General features: G+C 42.1%; 1 protein-coding gene across 1 annotated transcript in view; it reads left to right on the top strand.

Moving 5' to 3' along the window:
• The window catches only part of naaladl2 (N-acetylated alpha-linked acidic dipeptidase like 2), a 624,478-nt gene that overhangs the window by 548,292 nt on the left and 55,827 nt on the right, over positions 1-20,359 (top strand). The window contains exon 14 of the mRNA XM_078410100.1: positions 7,631-7,726. Within this exon, the coding sequence (XP_078266226.1) occupies positions 7,631-7,726 (96 nt within the window). The remainder of the gene's footprint in view (positions 1-7,630; positions 7,727-20,359) is intronic.

Genomic DNA, 20,359 nt, shown 5'->3' with positions numbered 1-20,359 from the left:
GTAGTTCAAGAACAAACAAACAAACAAACAAACGAGAGTTTTAGTATATAGATGTGTAAATGAGTGAGACATTGCTGCAGGTCTTGTTGGTTCATGTGTGTATCGTTTGGTGTTGCCTGAAAATATCTCAGAAAAATTACACATCTTTTGGAGCTAGAAACTGCAGATGCTGATTTACAAAAAAGTATCTCTCGAGAACATGGATAGGTGACGTTTTGGATCAGGACTCTTCTCCATGCTCGAGAGCTATCTGTGTTTCCCATGTAGTTATCTACATGTTTTTGTATTTAAGACTCAAAACACTTCGGGATGTTACAATCCCTATAACTAAAGTCGCTTCATATCATTGATTGATTGCAATTTAATAGCTACAGACAAGATAGTCTCCATTAATTGTCCTGTAAATTTTTGCGAATGTATAAACAAATATCAATGCTGAACATATATCGCACTTTATATTTTTGAATTTCATTTGATTTGTGATTTTCACATCTCTTTAAAAATATTCTGTGGTGTGTTTGATCCATTTACATTCTTACATTTTCATGGGCAAATTGGTTATGAACGCCATGAAAGAAACAAAGACCAACTGTATTGATAGGTTAAAATGCACTCTGGTCAAGGTGCAAGTGAATAAAAAAAAGTATTTTCACCAGAAAGGTAAGAAAGATGCAAATCAATCATCAGTCATCATCAAAAAATTAGTTTGTTAAAATGTGTCGATTGTTTTTTTAACATCTCACTCACAAATCAGAAATAGAAAACCAACCAATTAAAGAACACAATTAAAATAAATGGCCATAATGTAATTTCACAGATGAAGGGAAATGTATGTAAAAATTAGGTAGAACAAAATATGTTTTTATACTCCATTTCACTCAAAATGGATTATGTAGTTTAGAAAATTAAACATGTGTTTGCATCATTAAGCAAGTTTTGCAATGCACTATTAACATAATATAAAAAATATTGTAAATATTGTTTTAGTATTCCCAATTTGTTATTCTTTATCTCGTAGTATTGTGCATTATTGCTGTGCTACAATAATGGGCCAAGCAGTGCCAGACATAGGCTTCAGATAGACAAACTTCAGAAGCTGCATTATAGGATTACTTCTGAACATTCACACAGGGATTGTATATAAAATCTAAAACAGTATTTTGGAGGTAAAGAGCACATGGAAAAATTGGCAATGAGATTATACAAAAGAACCAATTCTCCGCAGGATGTACCAAACAGTAATTACAGAGGATCAACATATTTAGCTTGCAAATACTGTAAATGCATCAATTAATTAACGGTGTGGGACTAACAGAGGCAAAGAATGTTGGTCCAAGTTTAAAATAGAGACTAATTTTATTTTTCTGAACAAGAATCTTGGCACTAAATCAAAGTACACTGAGCTTCAATCCAGTGTTTGAAGAAGATAACCCATTAAAGTTCCAACTGAATTGAGCAAGTATGGAGACCTGTTGTTAAAATGCAGATATGCTCTGATCCAAATCATTTTTAATATTTGCCAGTGAAAAGCTGCACCCATGCTTCAGCTTTATTTTTTGTCGTTGTTAAGAGGATCACTGACTGGAAAAACTGTAGAGAACGCATTTGTCACACTAATACTCTACCATGATGATAGATGTTTGGAGTTTAGTTTCTGCAGAAAAATGAAAAATGTAGAAAGATCCCTGTTTTATATTGCCAGCAGTAAACAGTATTACCTCCATGCCTCCTGGGAATCTGCTTTAGCAGCACAGTTGCTGCAAAGCTGAACCCATGCCACATTGCAGGAACTACCTGCCCAGGAGAATTGTGTCCTTGCATGTGTTGCAGTGGCACCCATCCACATCATCAATCATCCTGACAGTGTGGCACCATGGCGTTGTCAGGGAGACGGAGCCTGGCAAGGCTGCTGTTCCAAATGATCAAAGCGGACTTCCAGGGGAAGGAGCAACCAGCACAAGTGTCTCTGAGGCTATTAAATAAAGAGTCATTTCTCCATGAATGATAAGTGTCTCTGGGTCATTGCTAGAGAGCACCACGACATGCACAGCTTGGTTGATTTGGTTATGCCCATCAGTTATCAATATGCCAGGTTTGCTAAAGTAACTAGGCGGCACGGTGGCGCAGCGGTAGAGTTGCTGCCTTACAGCGAATGCAGCGCCGGAGACTCAGGTTCGATCCTGACTAAGGGCGCCGTCTGTACGGAGTTTGTACGTTCTCCCCGTGACCTGCGTGGGTTTTCTCCGAGATCTTCGGTTTCCTCCCACACTCCAAAGACGTACAGGTATGTAGGTTAATTGACTGGGTAAATGTAAAAATTGTCCCTAGTGTGTGTAGGATAGTGTTAATGTGCGGGGATCGCTGGGCGGCGCGGACTAGGTGGGCCAAAGGGCCTGTTTCCGCGCTGTATCTCTAAATCTAAATAAATCTAAAATCTATGAATGTACATAGATGTACCATTAACTACTGCCAACATGTATTAGTTACGCTGTACACTGAATGACTCTGTACACTGTGGATGGCTCCATTGTAATCATGTGTTATCTTTCCGCTGACTGGTTAGCATGCAACAAAAGCGTGCAGTGGCACGGTGGTGCCGCAGTAGAGTTGCTGCCATACAGCGCCGGAAACCCGGGTTCCATACTGACTACTGGCGCTGTCTGTACTGAGCTACTGACTACTGGCGCTGTCTGTACGGAGCTACTGACTACTGGCGCTGTCTGTACAGAGTTTGTACGTTCACCTTGTGACCACATAGGTTTTCCCTGGGTGCTCTAGTTTCCTCCCACACATCAAAGACGTACAGGTTTGTAGGTTAATTGACATTGGTAAGGATTGTAAATTGTCCCCAATGTGTAGGATAGTTCTAGTGTGCGAGAACTGCTGTTTGGCATGGATTCGGTGGGATGAAGAGCATGTTTCTCTGCGGTATCTCTAAACTAAAAAGCTTTTCACTTTACCCCGGTACACGCGAGAATAAACTAAACTAAACTAAACTATGAGTTATTGATATGCCAGGTTTACTACAGAAGCTGTGTCCACAGATGGCCATTAACTACCGCGATCATGTGTGGTGCAGTGTGCATGACTGATATTTCTGACCATTTGGGTTTTGATTTTAGAGTTAATCAGCTGGGTAAATAGAGCTACAGAATTTGACAATTTTCTGCAAAGGTTGGTTAAGGATATACAATTATTTGCTGAAAGTTACTAATTATTTTGTATTGGTGAAGCCATTTCAGTGAGGTGTGTAGATGAGAATGATAATGACTTTATTAAATCCACCATTCCTGCCAAAAACCTAAACTAAACTGATAGTTGACTTTCCCTTAGTTGTTTAATAACTCATCATTTAAAAATACAGTTAAGAACAGATGTTATTCTCATCAATTATAAGAAAACTGGCCAATGATTATAAAATATATATTTCAAGTAACTAATCTGGGGGCTACCAGTGTCTTTCAGAACTCACTGAGTCAAATTGAAGTTAAAGGTAATTCATCTTATACATGTGTAAAGATTACTTTAAGGTTACTATAAATTATAACTCAAAAGCCCTCAGAGAATTTTGGCAAATTCCATCCATTAGTTGTGCTCTTCTGCAGCAAGGGCACGCATTAACAAGGGCTCCTCAGCAGTGTTCTGTATGGTGATGAATTAGGTACAAAGAAAGACTGTATGTTCATGCCAAGTCCCAAATGAAAAGTAGATTGAACCAAAGGGAGGCATTTGTAAAACTGCTGAATGTAGGCAGATTTCACATTGGAATGCTGAGAAAGTGGAAGCAAAAATATAGCTTGCACGGGGGTTTTAAAAATATATATTTCCCTAATGTAGTAGGAAACTGTGCATTGGCTCATCAATGCAAATAAACAGAAGGCAACTCAGTTGATTTTTAGCTCATGCATTCGACTTAATAAACACCAAAGCTTGATTCTCCTTTTAAAATATCAATGTAAGAAACCAAAGGGCCCAAGATTTATGGCAGCAACATTTTTACCTTCACCTTTGGATTGCTGGCTTCCAGAGGTTTCATGCAGAGATAGACTTCATAGGTCTGATGTTCAGAGCTCCACATTGCCAAGCCAGGGCTTCTCGTCAACTGGAAGCGATTGTGAATGTTCAGATATTGTGTAATCACTGGCAATATCTCCTGATGGCTCTGCATACGAAGATCTCATGATATTTTCATTCTGAGCCAATTCACTGTGCCCCCCAGCGGAGAGATGGCGGATTGTTTGAGGACATGGGATGAGATTGCTTTCTATTCATTGTTCTTCATGTCAGTCTGGACTTTAGAAAAGTACCAGCAAGTAAAACAAAAGCCACTGTGGAGAGTGCCATGGGAAGAATTCATTGCTGGAGAATTTGTGGACATCCTGCAGTGCTGTCTGGAGAGTTTGTGTTTAATAATGTTTTCCATTATTTATCCTGTAACATTAAGACATCCGACTGCTGTGTATATAATACTTGAAATAATGCAAGGTGTTGTGATCAATCTTGTTGATGAATTCCAGGACACTTTTCATTTATAGTTAATATATTTTTTTACTATCGTATCAGTAAACAAGAGAATATATGGTCATCCTGGGTAAAATGAGAAATTTAACATGTAGTTGTAGATCACAAACACAGATACTGAACTAATGCTTTGCATATGCAATGTTAGTTGATCTTACAGATGTTAAATCATAGAGTAAATTCAACATTTCACTTAGCCAATACTTCAGTCTGGATACCTTATGGATAGAACACGTTGTGTATGGTGATAAGGGCTACAAATTACATCCAGACATTTAATTGTTATCGATCCACAAAATAAAATATATGCTTAGAAATTCATTACCTAATACCCTCCCAATATCATCTTCAGATGTCTCAGAGAAGTGTAAAGAGCCTGTCCCACTTAGGCGATTCTTTAGGTGACTGCCGGCGACTGTCAAAGACTTAGCAGATCGCCAAAATTTTCTTTTACCCGACGGCAATGACCACGACAATGCCAAGTCAGGTCGAGATTACACCGTCTTCGGAAACATCGCGAAATTCCCACGCTGTCAATGCTTCACCGGCATCCTAATTTTTGCTGAAATCACTGACAAGTCGGTAAGTACTTGAGAGTTTTGAAATATAACATCTTGCCCGGGTTACTTGAAAACCAAGCTTCACGGTAACAAGGCATAAACTGGATTGACTTCCAGTTTACTAATAGCAGTATTAAGAAATTTAATTTTAAAAGTGGTTAAATGGATTTTTGTGCAGAGTGTGGGCATTCTTTGAAAATGTACGGGAGATGCATATCTGTTTCTGGGTTGCATATCTAGGTTGGGAGCCTACTTTAAATGTAATGGCTGATGGCCATAAACATCGCGAAAATTCCCACGCTTACCTGACCGTCAAACTGTCGCCTCCAATCTACCTTTCAAATGTCCTGACGGTAAATAAATTGGTCAAACACAAGTATTTTATGGTATCTTCAAATGACTTTACTTAATCTAATATTATGTGCTTTTAAATGCATCTAAGAGAACCTAGCAAACCTGGGGACAGCATGCAACAGCGCCCGCAATAAGCAACGATACCTGGCGCCGAGAAATTTCACTCCAGTTGATTTCTCAGCGACACGCTAAGATCCACTATGATTCTTGGAAGACTCCTCACGATCATGCCCGCGACACCCCGGCGAACTGTCGGCGACAGCCTAGTCACTGACAGTCGCCTTAAAATCGCCTAAGTGGGACAGGCCCTTAAGAATGCTTTACTCTGTCTCCTAAACTCCTCACATGGAAGTCAAAAGAATGAAATATTTTCAATCTCTTACCTTGCCGGAGATGCGATTGTTTTCCGGATCGTATCTCCGGTCGCTCTGCGGCCTAACATCGCGGAGCTGAGGCCTTGCTCGGGACTGACTTTGAGCCTCACCGCGAGGCTTGGGCTTACCATCAATCTTACAATCCCTTGCCTGGGATCGATGTTCCAACTGCTGCCAGCGGACTTTAATATCAAGGAGCTCACAATCTCGGGTTGAGACCGACATCGGGAAGCTCCAAAAGCCGCATGACTTTTGACTAGCCCCCGACCCGGGGTAGATTGCCCAGCACGGGGGAGCTGAGATTCCCCCCCCCCGCTGCAGGAGTTTGATCGCCCCGAAGAGAAAGGCCCGCCGCCGGCTATGGGAATAAGATCGTCCCGTCAACGGAAGGTCAGAGCCCCCCGACCCCTGGAGGACAAAGAAGGGAAGAGATTGCACTATTTTTCGTCTTCCATCACAGTGAGGAATGTGGAGGAGTCACTGGGGTGGATGTTCATGTTAAAATGTATTTTGTGTGTTCTGTTGCTTTTTATTGGTATAACTGTGCGGCAAATGAAATTCCTCGTATGTTGCAAAACATACTTGGCTAATAAAGTATGATTATGATTATGATATATGGAGTGTGGACAACTCAAAAAGGATTTTGGCCATATTCTGAAATCTAAAGCTAATCCATTTTAAGCCACTATTTTCCAGCTGAACGAGAAGTTAGTGAAGAGCCATCTTGATTATCTGTCTGAGAGGATGATACAATCCATACCAGAGCATTTAATTGTTCCAAAAAGATACCTGTGTTTTTTTTTGTTTCATCACTTTAAAGGAAATCCATTCTGTGAACAACACCTTCACGTCAATCCTTAATAAATCTTAAACAGACATGAATCTATGTTCTTTTGTCATATTCTAGTCATTGTGGCAAATATTTCAGGTTAACCTTTTCATGCATTTAACTATCTTGTTTGGTCATGGAGGACATTTTTAGATACCAGGCTAAAAAGTTTCATTTGTTTTTGTTTGCCAATGTGAAATGTTAGTGAGAGTATTGGACACCTGATGCAATTATCTCTACACATTTGGTTCGAGTGGACCTAAATAGGTTACTGACAGATGATAGTGTATAACACCATTAGTCAAGAGGGAAATCCGTTTATTGGGCTGGAAATGCCCTGCTAAGCTTCTAGTATGACAAGGAAGGAATGTACACTCGTTATGAGCTAGGTACCCTCAGCTGCCATATTAATGCAGACAATAAAATATGTTTCCGGTCCCAATGCTGAAATAGTTTCTTTGTGTTCAAATGTGGGGTATTGAGTTCCTGCAAAGCATTAGACAATATGTTCGGCAAAACTAAGCTTACAAGGAGGAAGTCCATGATGCATCTACTTCTATCTCCAAGATGTAATTAAACTATACTGTCCAGAATATGGACCCAGGGGGTGTGGAGTTGTGGCACTCAAATTATATCGATTGATGCCAGCTAGAGCTCCTACCATCATCCCAAACATCACCAGTGCCAAATGCCACCATTCCATCCTTGGTCACCCCCCAGGGTACCCACAATAACTGGCAAACAATGTCCGTCCTTCCCTGCCCCCCTTTTCCCCTCTGCTATTCCAAGTCCATTTTAAGAAGTAATTGAGGTCTTCTGCTGGTGTCGTATCATTTGTTTATGTTTATTCAACAAGATCCCATGGAAAAAACCCCACTCACCACCGTGATGGCAATGAGGCCAAACACCTAGTCGTTCAAGTACCCGCACGGCCCTTTGTGCTGATGTTCCTTGTACTGACAAAGACGCTCTTTGCTTCTGCTTTCTCACAGGGACCAGGATTTCTGTCCGAAGCTCTTGTAGTTCATGATGCGTTGGCAGCACAGGCTTTGGATCCATTTTTTAATCTTCATGAAACTGTCGCTAAGGTAAGATTTCTTGCATTCTGAATACTAAGGGACCTGGGGTCTGAATTTGTCCCACAGTATGTCAACTTGCAAAACATTTGTGTGTTTAATGTAGCACAAAATGATCGTGTAAATCATTGAGTGTACTTATGGGTGGCTCGTTGGCGATTCATATATTGCTGCTGCCTGACCCGTGTTCAATCCTGACGTCTGCTACTATCTGTTTGCAGTCTGCTTGTCCCCCCTGTGATTGCATGGGTTTCCCCTGGGAACTCCTATTTCCTACCACATCCCAAAGGATGCGCTGGTTGTTAAGTTAATATAATTACAGGTGTAGGTGGGAGGGTGGTGGGTGGATCAGAGTAGCATTAACAGGCATGTGTAAGAGAATAGGTCACAGGAATAAATGTGCCAGTGGGATTGATGAGATTTCTGATGAGAAGTGCTGATATAGACTCGAAAGGTCGAACAGCCTCCTCCTGTCATAAGAAAATATTAAGAATATTAATGAATATTTAAAGAAGATTCAGTTCCATTTTTAGGTTTCTTCATTAATGTATTTAATTTTCCAGGATGATGTTTGAATTTGGTCTTTTGCAAATTCCTCACTGTATCATACAGTCTTAGTGTTTCTCAGGGACATAATAAATATATCTCCTAGTAATTTGGACCAGGTGCTTTGCCTAGATATCTCTTCTATATTTACCAAGCCAATTGAAGCAGACGTTTGGTGAGATTTAAATTGTTTAGAAACATTGAGCTGATTGGCTCGGCGATCGCTTCGCCCAACACTTTCGCTCAGTCCGCCTGAACTAACTTGGTCTCCCGGTGGCTGAGCACTTCAACTCCCCCTCCCACTCCGAGTCTGACCTTTCTGTCATGGGCCTCCTCCAGTGCCATAGTGAGGCCCACCGGAAATTGAAGGAACGGCACCTCATATTTCGCCTGGGCAGCTTGCAGCCCAGTGGTATGAACATTGACTTCTCCAACTTTAGATAGTTCCTCTGTCCCTCTCTTCCCCTCCCCCTTCCCAGATCTCCCTCTATCTCCCTCTATCTTCCTGTCTCCACCTATATCCTTCCTTTGTCCCGCCCTCCTGACATCAGTCTGAAGAAGGGTCTCGACCTGAAACGTCACCCATTCCTTCTCTCCTGAGATGCTGCCTGACCTTTTGAGTTACTCCAGCATTTTGTGAATAAATACCTTCGATTTGTACCAGCATCTGCAGTTATTTTCTTACACTTATTATGCAACCACCTTCAGTTAATTTCCAATACCGAAGCATCTAGTTTTGCAATAGTGTTAAAGTAATGAAATTACTATCCAAAAACATGTGGTTTTCATAAATGATAGGAGCAGAATTAGGCCATTCGGCCCATCAAGTCTACTCCGCCATTCAATCATGGCTGATCTATCTCTCCCTCCTAACCCCATTCTCCTGCCTTCTCCCCATAATCCCTGACACACATACTAATCAAGAATTTATCTATCTCTGCCTTAAAAATACCCATTGACTTGGCCTCCCCAGCCTTCTGTGGCAACGAATTCCACAGATTCACCACACGATTTGAAGGACGGAACTAATTTTCGTACTTATCTCTCCAGTAATCCACCCTCTGTTCAGCCTTTTGCTGCCTCGCCACCTTGTTGCAGAGATTTCTTTGTGTCCCTGAAAAAATTCAATGCTATTATTAGCTGCTACATTAGTATTTAGTGTGAACAATAATTAGAATGTTAAATTATCTGTTAGCTGCACCAAACTGGCTGAGACCTTCCATCTGAAATCTACATCTGTCATCCAATTCTTCTGTAAATTTAATCAATGGATTTAATCAAGCACTAAATTTCACTCAGTAGGTTACATTTTTTAACAACTGCAATTCATCATGGCAGCACAGTCTGAAATCCTAAAATGCGATATTGAAGCTGCTGAATGTTTACATCTTAAAGCTCTGATATACCTTCCCCAGATTAAAAGTATGAGTGGGTGTCCCAAGCCGATGATGCATGTATGATGGTTATTATGTTTAAGGTAAGCACATGGATATGTAGGGATATGGATCATGTGCAAGCAGAGATTAGTTTATCTTGGCATCATGTTTTTTAGAGCATGGAGCATATGCAGGGAGAAGGATTAGTTTAAGTCGGCAGAAGGGCTTGTTCCTCTGTTGTTACTGTGCTATGTTCAACACTCTACTATTTTCTGCCATTTATCAGTTCATGGAATTCTACAATGCTGTTACCAGTCGGGTAAATTGATCTTCTCAGAATTGTCACACGTTATAGTGATGTTATCACTTTATTAATCCTTTTATGTCTCCACAATTGGTCTTCCACAAAGTGCATTTCATGAGGTGTGTGAAAATACAGAACTTCAACATTTTCCTTGCGATACACAAAAATACTGTTTGCTGTGATATTCCTTAATTTTACTTAGAAACAAAGTTGAGTCAGTGCCACAAACAGATGCACAGTATGATATTGACATACAAGAAAGAAAAGCTTATGCCCCAATGGAGCCCCATGGATCACTATCCTGACATGGTAGAAGGACTTGCGCTGTGCCAATGAAAATAAGACTGGTGCTCACAGGAGTCCAACACTCCTGGTAGCTCATCCATGGAAGTAATGTCAAAGGTGAAGTACCATTAACATAGAACTGTACAGCAAAGGAACATGCTGTTCCTTTGCCAAACATGCCAACCCTTCTGCCGACTTAAACTTATCCTTCTGCCTGCCCATGCTCCACGTCCCTCCATTCCTGCATATTCATGTGTTTATCTAAAAGCTTGTTGGACACACTGTCATATCTACTTCCACCACCACCCTTGGTAGAGTGTTCTAGGTATCACACACTGTTGACAAAAACTTGGAGGGGGGGAGGAGGGAGGATAAGGGGGGTTGAGGGGGATGGAGGGGAGGGGGAGGAGGAAGGGTGGAGGGGGGATGGGTGGGGGTGGAAGGAGGGTGGGGGGGAGGGTGGAGGGAGGGGGGGGGGAGAGGGGAGGGGAGGGGGAGAGGGGTGGGAGAGGGGGGGGGGGAGAGGGGAGGGGAGGGGGAGAGGGGTGGGAGAGGGGGGAAGGAGAGGGTTGGGCCCAACGGGTCCACTTGGTCTAGTATATTTTAAAGTCACAATAGTGGAATTATTGAATGAGTTGGCGTTGTAAGAGTAAGAGTATGTAGCAGCATGTGTGGGAGGGGTTATGAAAGGGGTTTCGTTCAGGGGACAGATAGTAATGGGGAGGAAGCTGGTAAGTCTGCACATCCATGTTCAAACTCTCCAAAGATAGAAGTGAGGAAAGTAAATGAGCAGGGTCGCAGGCCTGCCTGACGATACCTCCAGCCTTCCCGACGTAACACACCATGAGGCTCCACCATACGGAAGTGACCAAGTCCGTGATGGGCTGGGCTGTGGTCACCACTCTCTGCAGATTCATGAAGTCAAGAGCTGACAGTTGCCACACCAGGCTGAAACAGGTACAGCAGGCAGTGAAGAAAGCCAATGGAATGTTGGCCTTCATAACAAGAGGAGTTGAGTATAGGAGCAAAGAGGTCCTTCTGCAGTTGTACAGGGCCCTAGTGAGACCGCACCTGGAATACTGTGTGCAGTTTTGGTCTCCAAATTTGAGGAAGGATATTCTTGCTATTGAGGGCGTGCAGCGAAGGTTTACTAGGTTAATTCCCGGAATGGCGGGACTGTCATATGTTGAAAGACTGGAGCGACTAGGCTTGTATATACTGGAATTTAGAAGGATGAGAGGAGATCTTATCGAAGCGTATAAGATTATTAAGGGGTTGGACACGTTAGAGGCAGGAAACATGTCCCAATGTTGGGGGAGTCCAGAACAAGGGGTAGGCCATTTAGAACTGAGATGAGGAAAAACTTTTTCAGTCAGAGAGTTGTGAATCTGTGGAATTCTCTGCCTCAGAAGGCAGTGGAGGCCAATTATCTGAATGCATTCAAGAGAGAGCTGGATAGAGCTCTTAAGGATAGCGGAGTCGGGGGAATGGGGAGAAGGCAGGAACGGGGTACTGATTGAGAATGATCAGCCATGATCACATTGAATGGCGGTGCTGGCTCGAAGGGCCGAATGGCCTCCTCCTAAACCTATTGTCTATTGTCTAAATCCCATCAGAATATTTTCTAAAGCACACATGTATAAGTTTGAGAAAATCCTCACAGACATGCAGAACCTTCTCAAAGAAAGTAACTAGACTGACTCACTCTTGATCACTGCATCCGTGTGAAGGGACCAAATTAGGTTGCTAGTGATGGGTTTGCCTGATTAATCTCAATACCTTTCTGAAATTTTACCACAGGATTTTAGGCTTAGAATTTCTAAAGTATGACTTGAACTCATTTTTGTGGGGCTTTTTGAGAGGGGAAAAATGCTCTTTGAAATCTTGAACCAACCCATGCAATTTAGCAGCTTTGTGGATTAACAAACACTTAGGAAATGTGGAATTCCTGTTAAGCAGTAGATAGTGCACACATCACCACAGATTTTACATTTGATATTGCATTTACTATTCGCATTGAATTAATAATTTTAACTATCATTTAATATTTTGTTCTGATCCGCAGAATTGATAGTCCATGAGAGTGTCAGTAACAGAGGGAGATAGCTCCCAGTTGGTTTAATGGATAAGTATTTTTTCTTTATATAGAAACAAGGAACTGCAGATGCTAATTTACCAAAGTCAGTCACAAAGTGCTGGAGTAACTCAGTGGGTCAGGCAGCATCCCATAGAAAGGTAGTGTTTTGGGTTGGGACCCTTCAGTCTTTTTCTTGAAAAAGGGTCCCGAACTAAAAAGTCTCCTATCCATGTTCTCCAGGGTTGCTGCCTGACCTGCTGAGTTACTCCAGCATTTTGAGTCGTTTTTTTCAACGTTGTAGGGTTGAGCCAAGAAACCAGTCTAATCTGGGGTTCAATCACTGTCCTTTGTTGTTTGTATCTGGGTGTTTCCGTAAATAAGGGTACCAATCTGTGACATGGGTGGCCAAATTTGAAATAACATATAACATATAACATATATAACATATAACAACTACAGCATGGAAACAGGCCTGTCCGGCCCTACCAGTCCACGCCGACCATTCTCCCTGACCTAGTCTCATCTACCTGCACTCAGACCATAACCCTCTAATCCCCTCTTATCCATATACCTATCCAATTTACTCTTAAATAATAAAATCGAGCCAGCCTCCACCACTTCCACCGGAAGCCCATTCCATACAGCCACAACCCTCTGAGTAAAGAAGTTCCCCCTCATGTTACCCCTAAACCTTTGTCCCTCAATTCTGAAGCTATGTCCCCTTGTTGGAATCTTCCCCACTCTCAAAGGGAAAAGCCTACCCACGTCAACTATGTCCGTCCCTCTCAAAATTTTAAAAACCTCTATCAAGTCCCCCCTCAACCTTCTACGCTCCAAAGGATAAAGACCCAACCTGTTCAACCTCTCTCTGTAGCCTAAGTGCTGAAACCCAGGCAACATTCTAGTAAATCTCCTCTGTACCCTCTCCATTTTGTCGACATCCTTCCTATAATTTGGCGACCAGAACTGCACACCATACTCCAGATTCGGCCTCACCAATGCCCTGTACAATTTCAACATTACATCCCAACTTCTAAACTCGATGCTCTGATTTATAAAGGCAAGCATACCAAACGCCTTCTTCACCACCCTATCCACATGAGATTCCACCTTCAGGGAACAATGCACAGTTATTCCCAGATCCCTCTGTTCCACTGCATTCCTCAATTTCCTACCATTTACCCTGTACGTCCTATTTTGATTTGTCCTACCAAAATGCAGCACCTCACACTTATCAGCATTAAACTCCATCTGCCATCTTTCAGCCCACCCTTCCAAAAGGCCCAAGTCTCTCTGTGGACTTTGAAAATCTCCCTCACTATCAACTACTCCACCTATCTTAGTATCATCTGCATATTTACTAATCCAATTTGCCACACCATCATCCAGATCATTAATGTAAATGACAAACAACAGTGGACCCAACACAGATCCTTGGGGCACTCCACTAGACACTGGCCTCCAACCTGACATACAATTGTCAACCGTTACCCTCTGGTATCTCCCATTCAGCCATTGTTGAATCCATCTTGCAACCTCACTATTAATACCCAACGATTTAACCTTCTTAATCAACCTTCCATGTGGAACCTTGTCAAATGCCTTACTGAAGTCCATATAGACAACATCCACAGCGTTGCCCTTATCAATTTCCCTGGTAACCTCTTCAAAAAATTCAAGAAGATTAGTCAAACATGACCTTCCAGGCACAAATCCATATTGACTGTTTCTAATCAGGCCTTGATTATCCAAATAATTATATATATTGTCCCTAAGTATCTTTTCCATTAATTTTCCCACCACAGACGTCAAACTAATAGGTCTATAATTGCTAGGTTTACTTTTAGAACCTTTTTTAAACAAAGGCACAACATGCGCAATGCGCCAATCTTCCGGCACCATCCCCGTTTCTAATGACGTTTGAAATATTTCCGTCATAGCCCCTGCTATTTCTGCACTAACTTCCCTCAATGTCCTAGGGAATATCCTATCAGGACCTGGAGACTTATCCACTTTTATATTTTTCAAAAGTGTCCGTACCTCCTCTTCTTTAATCCTCCTAATTTCCATCACTACTCTACTTGTTTCGCTTACCTCACATAATTCAATATCCTTCTCCTCGGTAAATACGGAAGAAAAGAAATTGTTTAATATCTCCCCCATTTCTTCCGGCTCAGCACATAGCTGTCCACTCTGACTCTCTAATGGACCAATTTTATCCCTCACTATCCTTTTGCTATTGACATATCTGTAGAACCCCTTGGGGTGTCCTGTGTTCTTTTCTTTTTGCTGTATTTTGTGTGACTGCTGAAATTTCGCTCGGTGTTGTGCCGAGTGACAATAAAGTGTTGTTATGTTATGTTATGTTATGTTTACTTTTACATTACTTGCCAAAGCAGCCTCATATCTTTTTTTCGCTTTTCTAATTTCCTTTTTAAGATTCCTTTTACATTCTTTATATTCCTCAAGAACCTCATTTACTCCCTGCCGCTTATATTTATTGTATATCTCCCTCTTTTTCCGAACCAAGTGTCCAATTTCCCTGGAAAACCACGGCTCTTTCAAATTATTATTCTTTCCTTTCCACCGAACAGGGACATAAAGATTCTGTACTCTCAAAATTTCACCTTTAAATATCCTCCATTTCTCTATTATATCCTTTTCATAAAACAACAATTTCCATTTCACTCCTTTTAAATCCTTTCTCATCTCCTCAAAATTAGCCTTTCTCCAATCCAAAATCTCAACCCTTGGTCCAGATTTGACCTTCTCCATAATGATATTGAAACTAATGGCATTATGATCACTAGACCCAAAGTGCTCCTCAACACATACCTCCGTCACCTGACCCATCTCATTTCCTAACAGGAGGTCCAACACTGCCCCTTCTCTGGTAGGCACCTCTACGTATTGCTGCAAAAAACTATCCTGCACACATTTTACAAACTCCAAACCATCCAGCCCTTTAACAGAATGTGATTCCCAGTCTATATACGGAAAATTGAAATCACCCACAATCACCACTCTGTGCTTACTACTAATATCTGCTATCTCCTTACATATTTGCTCTTCCAATTCTCGTTCCCTATTTGGCGGTCTATAATACACCCCTATAAGTGTTGCTAAACCTTTCTCATTTCTGAGTTCCACCCAAACAGCCTCCTTAATCGAGCCTTCTAGTCTGTCCTGCCAAAGCACTGCTGTGATATCCTCCCTGACAAGCAATGCAACACCCCCACCTCTTGCCCCTCCGATTCTATCATATCTGAAACAATGAAATCCTGGAATATTTAATTGCCAATCGCAACCCTCCTGCAACCATGTTTCACTGATCGCCACAACATCATACTTCCAGATGTCAATCCAGGCTCTAAGTTCATCCACCTTTCTTACAATGCTCCTAGCATTAAAATATACACATTTAAGGGACCCATCATTTCTTATTCTCAGTTTATTTCTTTTCCCTTCTTTCTCTCCTACATATTGGGTCTGAGTGTTTCCCTTTTCTGCCTCCTGCCTCACACACTGCCTATTAGCTATCTGTGTTTGAGTCCCTCCCCCCAACCGTACTAGTTTAAAGTCTCCGCAGTTATTTTAGCAAATCTCCCCGCCAGGATATTGGTTCCCCTCGGGTTCAGATGCAACCCGTCCTTTTTGTACAGGTCATACTTCCCCCTGAAGAGGTCCCAATGATCCAGAAACTTGAAACCCTGCTCCCTGCACCAGTTCCTCAGCCACGTATTTATCCTCCACCTCACTCCATTCCTATTCTCACTATCGCGTGGCACAGGCAGTAAGCCTGAGATTATTACTTTGGAAGTCCTTTTTTTTTAACTCTCTTCCTAGCCCCCTGAATTCTCCTTTCAGGACCTCTTCCCTTATCCTACCTATATTGTTGGTACCTATATGTACCACGACCTCTGGCTCCTCTCCCTCCCCTTTCAGGATATCCTGGACACGCTCAGACACATCCCGGACACCGGCACCAGGGAGGCATACCACCATCCGGGTCTCCCGACTGCGTCCACAGAAACGCCTATCTGACCCCCTCACTATAGAGTCCCCTATTACTACTGCTCTCCTCTTCCTTTCCCTACCCTTCTGAGCAACAGGGCCGGACTCCTTGCCAGAGGCCCGGGCACCGTCGCTGCCCCCAGGTAGGCTGTCCCCCCCAACAGTACTTAAACAGGAGTACTTATTTCCAAGGGGTACAGCCACCGGGGTACTCCCTAGTCCCTGCCTCTGTTCCTTGCCCCCCCTAACAGTGACCCACTTGTCTACCTCCCGTGGTCTAGGAGTGACCACCTCTCTGTAACTCCTATCTATAACCTCCTCACTCTCCCTGATCAGACGGAGGTCATCAATCTGCCGCTCCAGGTTCCTAATACGGTCCCTTAGGAGCCCCATCTCGTCACATCTGGCGCAGATGTGGATGTCTGGAAGACTATCAGACTCCCAGATTCCCCACATCCGACACCCAGAACAAAAAACTGCCCTGGCACTCATACTCTCCAAACAAAGCCCCGTGCTCGATTACTAAACCTACCGCCCGGCCGCTACTCCAACCGCTCCAACCGCCCACCCAAAAGAACTGAGTGATCTCCTGGGAGAGGCGAAAAACCGGATAAAAAACCCAGGCCAATTTGGGAAAAAATCCGGGAAATTCCTCTCCGACCCCAAGCTAGGCGATCGAAACTAGTCCGGGAGATCACACAGGTCTTACTCCTTACTATCCCCACACAATCCCCACACACTACTTCCCAAGCAATACAGCTTGGTGCTGCTTGCTGCTTGCTGCTGCTTGCTACTGCTGCTGCTTGCTGCTGCTACTGCTGCTTGCTGCTGCTGTATTAAATCATAATGAAACACCACAGGATTAAACATGGGCCTACCGATGATCCTTTTGAGCTCATTTGTGATCAAAATCCACCAAGATTTGACCAAAATTTAATACGCACAAAAATGGGGGGGGAAAACGAGAATTAAAAAATATATATAAGACATATGTGACACTTACTGATTTCTAAGCTCCCTTACAAAATGGCGGCACATAATCCACCACGTGGTCCTTAGTTCACGCCTGGGTCATATTATTTCATATTTCAGATACAGCGCGGAAACAGGCCTTTTCGGCCCACCAAGTCCGCGCCGCCCAGCGATCCCCGCACACTAACACTATCCTACACACACTAGGGACAATTTTTACATTTACATTTACCCAGTCAATTAACCTACATACCTGTACGTCTTTGGAGTGTGGGAGGAAACCGAAGATCTCGGAGAAAACCCACGCAGGTCACGGGGAGAACGTACAAACTCCTTACAGTACAGCACCCGTAGTCAGGATCGAACCTGAGTCTCCGGCGCTGCATTCGCTGTAAAGCAGCAACTCTACCGCTGCGCTACCGTGCCGTCATTATAATTGCGTTGTTTGAATTTTTTTAAATCGCGACGAGTGCAAAAGAAACCCGGGAAGGACTACAGAATGAGACATCGCTAAAATAGGTGAGCAAACTAGAGTTTTATTTCATGATTTTAAGTTCTAATCTTTATTAAGTATTAGACAAAGTGGACCCGTTGGGCCCAAACCTCTCCTGCATTGGTGCAGCACCCTGTCCTCCCCCTCTCCCCTCTCTCCTCAACCCCTCCCCCTCCCCTCTCCCCCACTCCCTTCTCCCTCCTCCCCTCCCCTCCTTTTAAACTTAAAAATGTGAATAACTTAAAAAATATAACAGCGATTTCAATAAAACGACTTGCATTATCACTAAGGTGACAATGGTGAGTAAGGTGGGCCTAAAGTTGTCGCGCTATAGTGTACCGTTTTGGCTGCAGTTCAGTCACAAACAAGATAACAAACGAGAGTTTTAGTATATAGATTTCAATGGAAAGCGTAAACTCAAAATAACAAAATATAAACAATAAAAAAAGAAACAGTAAATGTAAAGATGGTTCACAAGTGACACATTTCACACGGGACCAAAGGGGCTCACGTTCTGCTGCAAAACCGTGGGACATCAGAAAACCATCTCATCGGGTAATAAATGATAAAAATCATAAGCATAATCAGAATTTGGCTTATATGGAGTTATTTAATTGCAAAATTAATGTAATCTTTCTGGTATAAATTAACCTCAGGATTTGATGAAATCATGCTTGAAAAATGTCACAAAGAGAGGCAAAAAAACACAGGGACATATCTGATATTTTTCTTTGTAAAAACAGATTTATTTTTTTTTGCCTCGTCTCATTATTTTGGTTATACACCATGATCTATGTTACTTCAAATACAAGATATGAAACAATGGGAATATTGCATAAAAAACAGGAAAATAACCTGAAAGTTTGGAGACCAGTTTCACTACTGAGTGCTGTATGTATGGAAACACCCATATCTAAATGGGATTGTATCAGGGGAGGCACTCCCATGTAGAAACATTGCATCTAAGTAATCTTAGTGATTACAGAAAATTATAACTAGAATTGCAAGCAACAAGCTATTTCTAAACACAGTAAAATAATTCCTGCCACAAATAATGAATTGTCAATAAAATATACTGTAGGTATTAATCTCATGAGTATGTCCACAATAGTTCTTTAGCATATGAAACTTGCGGATGTTACATCTTCAATTTTATGTCTGTGATAACCTATAGGGTTCATTACATTTATTTTTGTGAATTCCATATACTTTCACAAATAAATTAAAGATGTTGACCTTATTATTAACAAATAAATATCTAATTAAAGAGTGGCGAAAATCTTTCAGTGAGAATGTCATTGAGCCCATCAGCACAGTTTTTTCTTTGGAACAGATTAAGCAGCAACTTTTGACAACCAGACATACACAAATAAATGGAGAAATTAGGAAATCACAATTCAAGCTGCTTACTCCTTCAGAATTGTGACTCTAATAGTTTTGCGCTGTGAGTCTTCGTATTCAGCCACATGTGGTACTTTATAATGGCTTAATACATCTTAATTATTGCAAATCAATCTCCCGTGCTCTGTAAATTCATGTTTAAAAGTCGAGTATCACATTTTTCATAATTAAACTATTATTTAAAATTTGATTAAATACATTTTTTTAAAAACATTTTCTATTTCTTTTATCTCGCCGTAATGTTATCCTTCTCTCACTTTGCTTTCTGTAATTGACTCTGGCTTTTAACTAAATATTCTAACATGTTTTTTTGCTTTACCCTCTGCTGGGTTGAGATTTAATCGTGTCATGCAAGATTTCATGTGCCATAGGTCTCCATTTATGCACAGTTTTGATCTCAGTTTGCATTTGTAATTTGGAAATGTCACAGACTATTTGTAACAACGAATCCCCGTTCCAATCCTGACACTTGCAAACTGAAGAGTAAACATGCCAGTCTCGGAGAAAAGTTTATTTCCACGCATACACAATGTGTATCTGCATGCTGTAAATCTTGCCACCAATCTTACAGTGGTGAGAAATAAACCTAATCTAAAGCCCAGTCAGGTAATAGTGTTGACACAAGGAACTGCAGATACTGCTTTTCAAAAAATGACATAAAGTGCTGGAGTAACTCAGCGTGTCTGGCAGCATCTCTGGTGAACAGGGATACAGTAGGTGACATTTTCAGGTCGGGACCCATCTTTCTACCTGTGCCCCATCTGACGTGCACCCATTTCTTCCACGATCCCGCCTTCCATTCCCCTTCTTTCCACATCTCACACCCTTTTGTCCTTTCTTCTCTGGCCTTTTTCCAACCATCTGCGACTCAAACCCCTTCTCACCGTATCCATCTACCAGTTTGTCCCACTCCCATCTCTCTTGCAGCTTACTCCCCCTTTCTACAATCACTCATGAAGGATCCCGACCCAAAATCTCTGTTCTCCAGAAATTCTGTCTGACCAGCTGTTACTCCAGCACTTTGTGTCCGTTAATAGTGTTGCCCATCTTCACCTGGAGGAAGTCCAATGGCTTCTCTCGATGCCATGGACAATCCCTCCTGCTAGCAACAAATGGTTGACCATTACCCAGGAGTTGGTCATGCACTCCATCACTGCAGCTGCAAGAACATGGTGAA

This window comes from Rhinoraja longicauda, chromosome 13 (genome assembly GCF_053455715.1).
Source record: "Rhinoraja longicauda isolate Sanriku21f chromosome 13, sRhiLon1.1, whole genome shotgun sequence".
Classification (NCBI taxonomy): domain Eukaryota; kingdom Metazoa; phylum Chordata; class Chondrichthyes; order Rajiformes; family Arhynchobatidae; genus Rhinoraja; species Rhinoraja longicauda.
The sequence above is the reverse complement of the archived record's forward strand: the minus strand, read 5'-3'. Positions and strand labels throughout refer to the sequence as shown.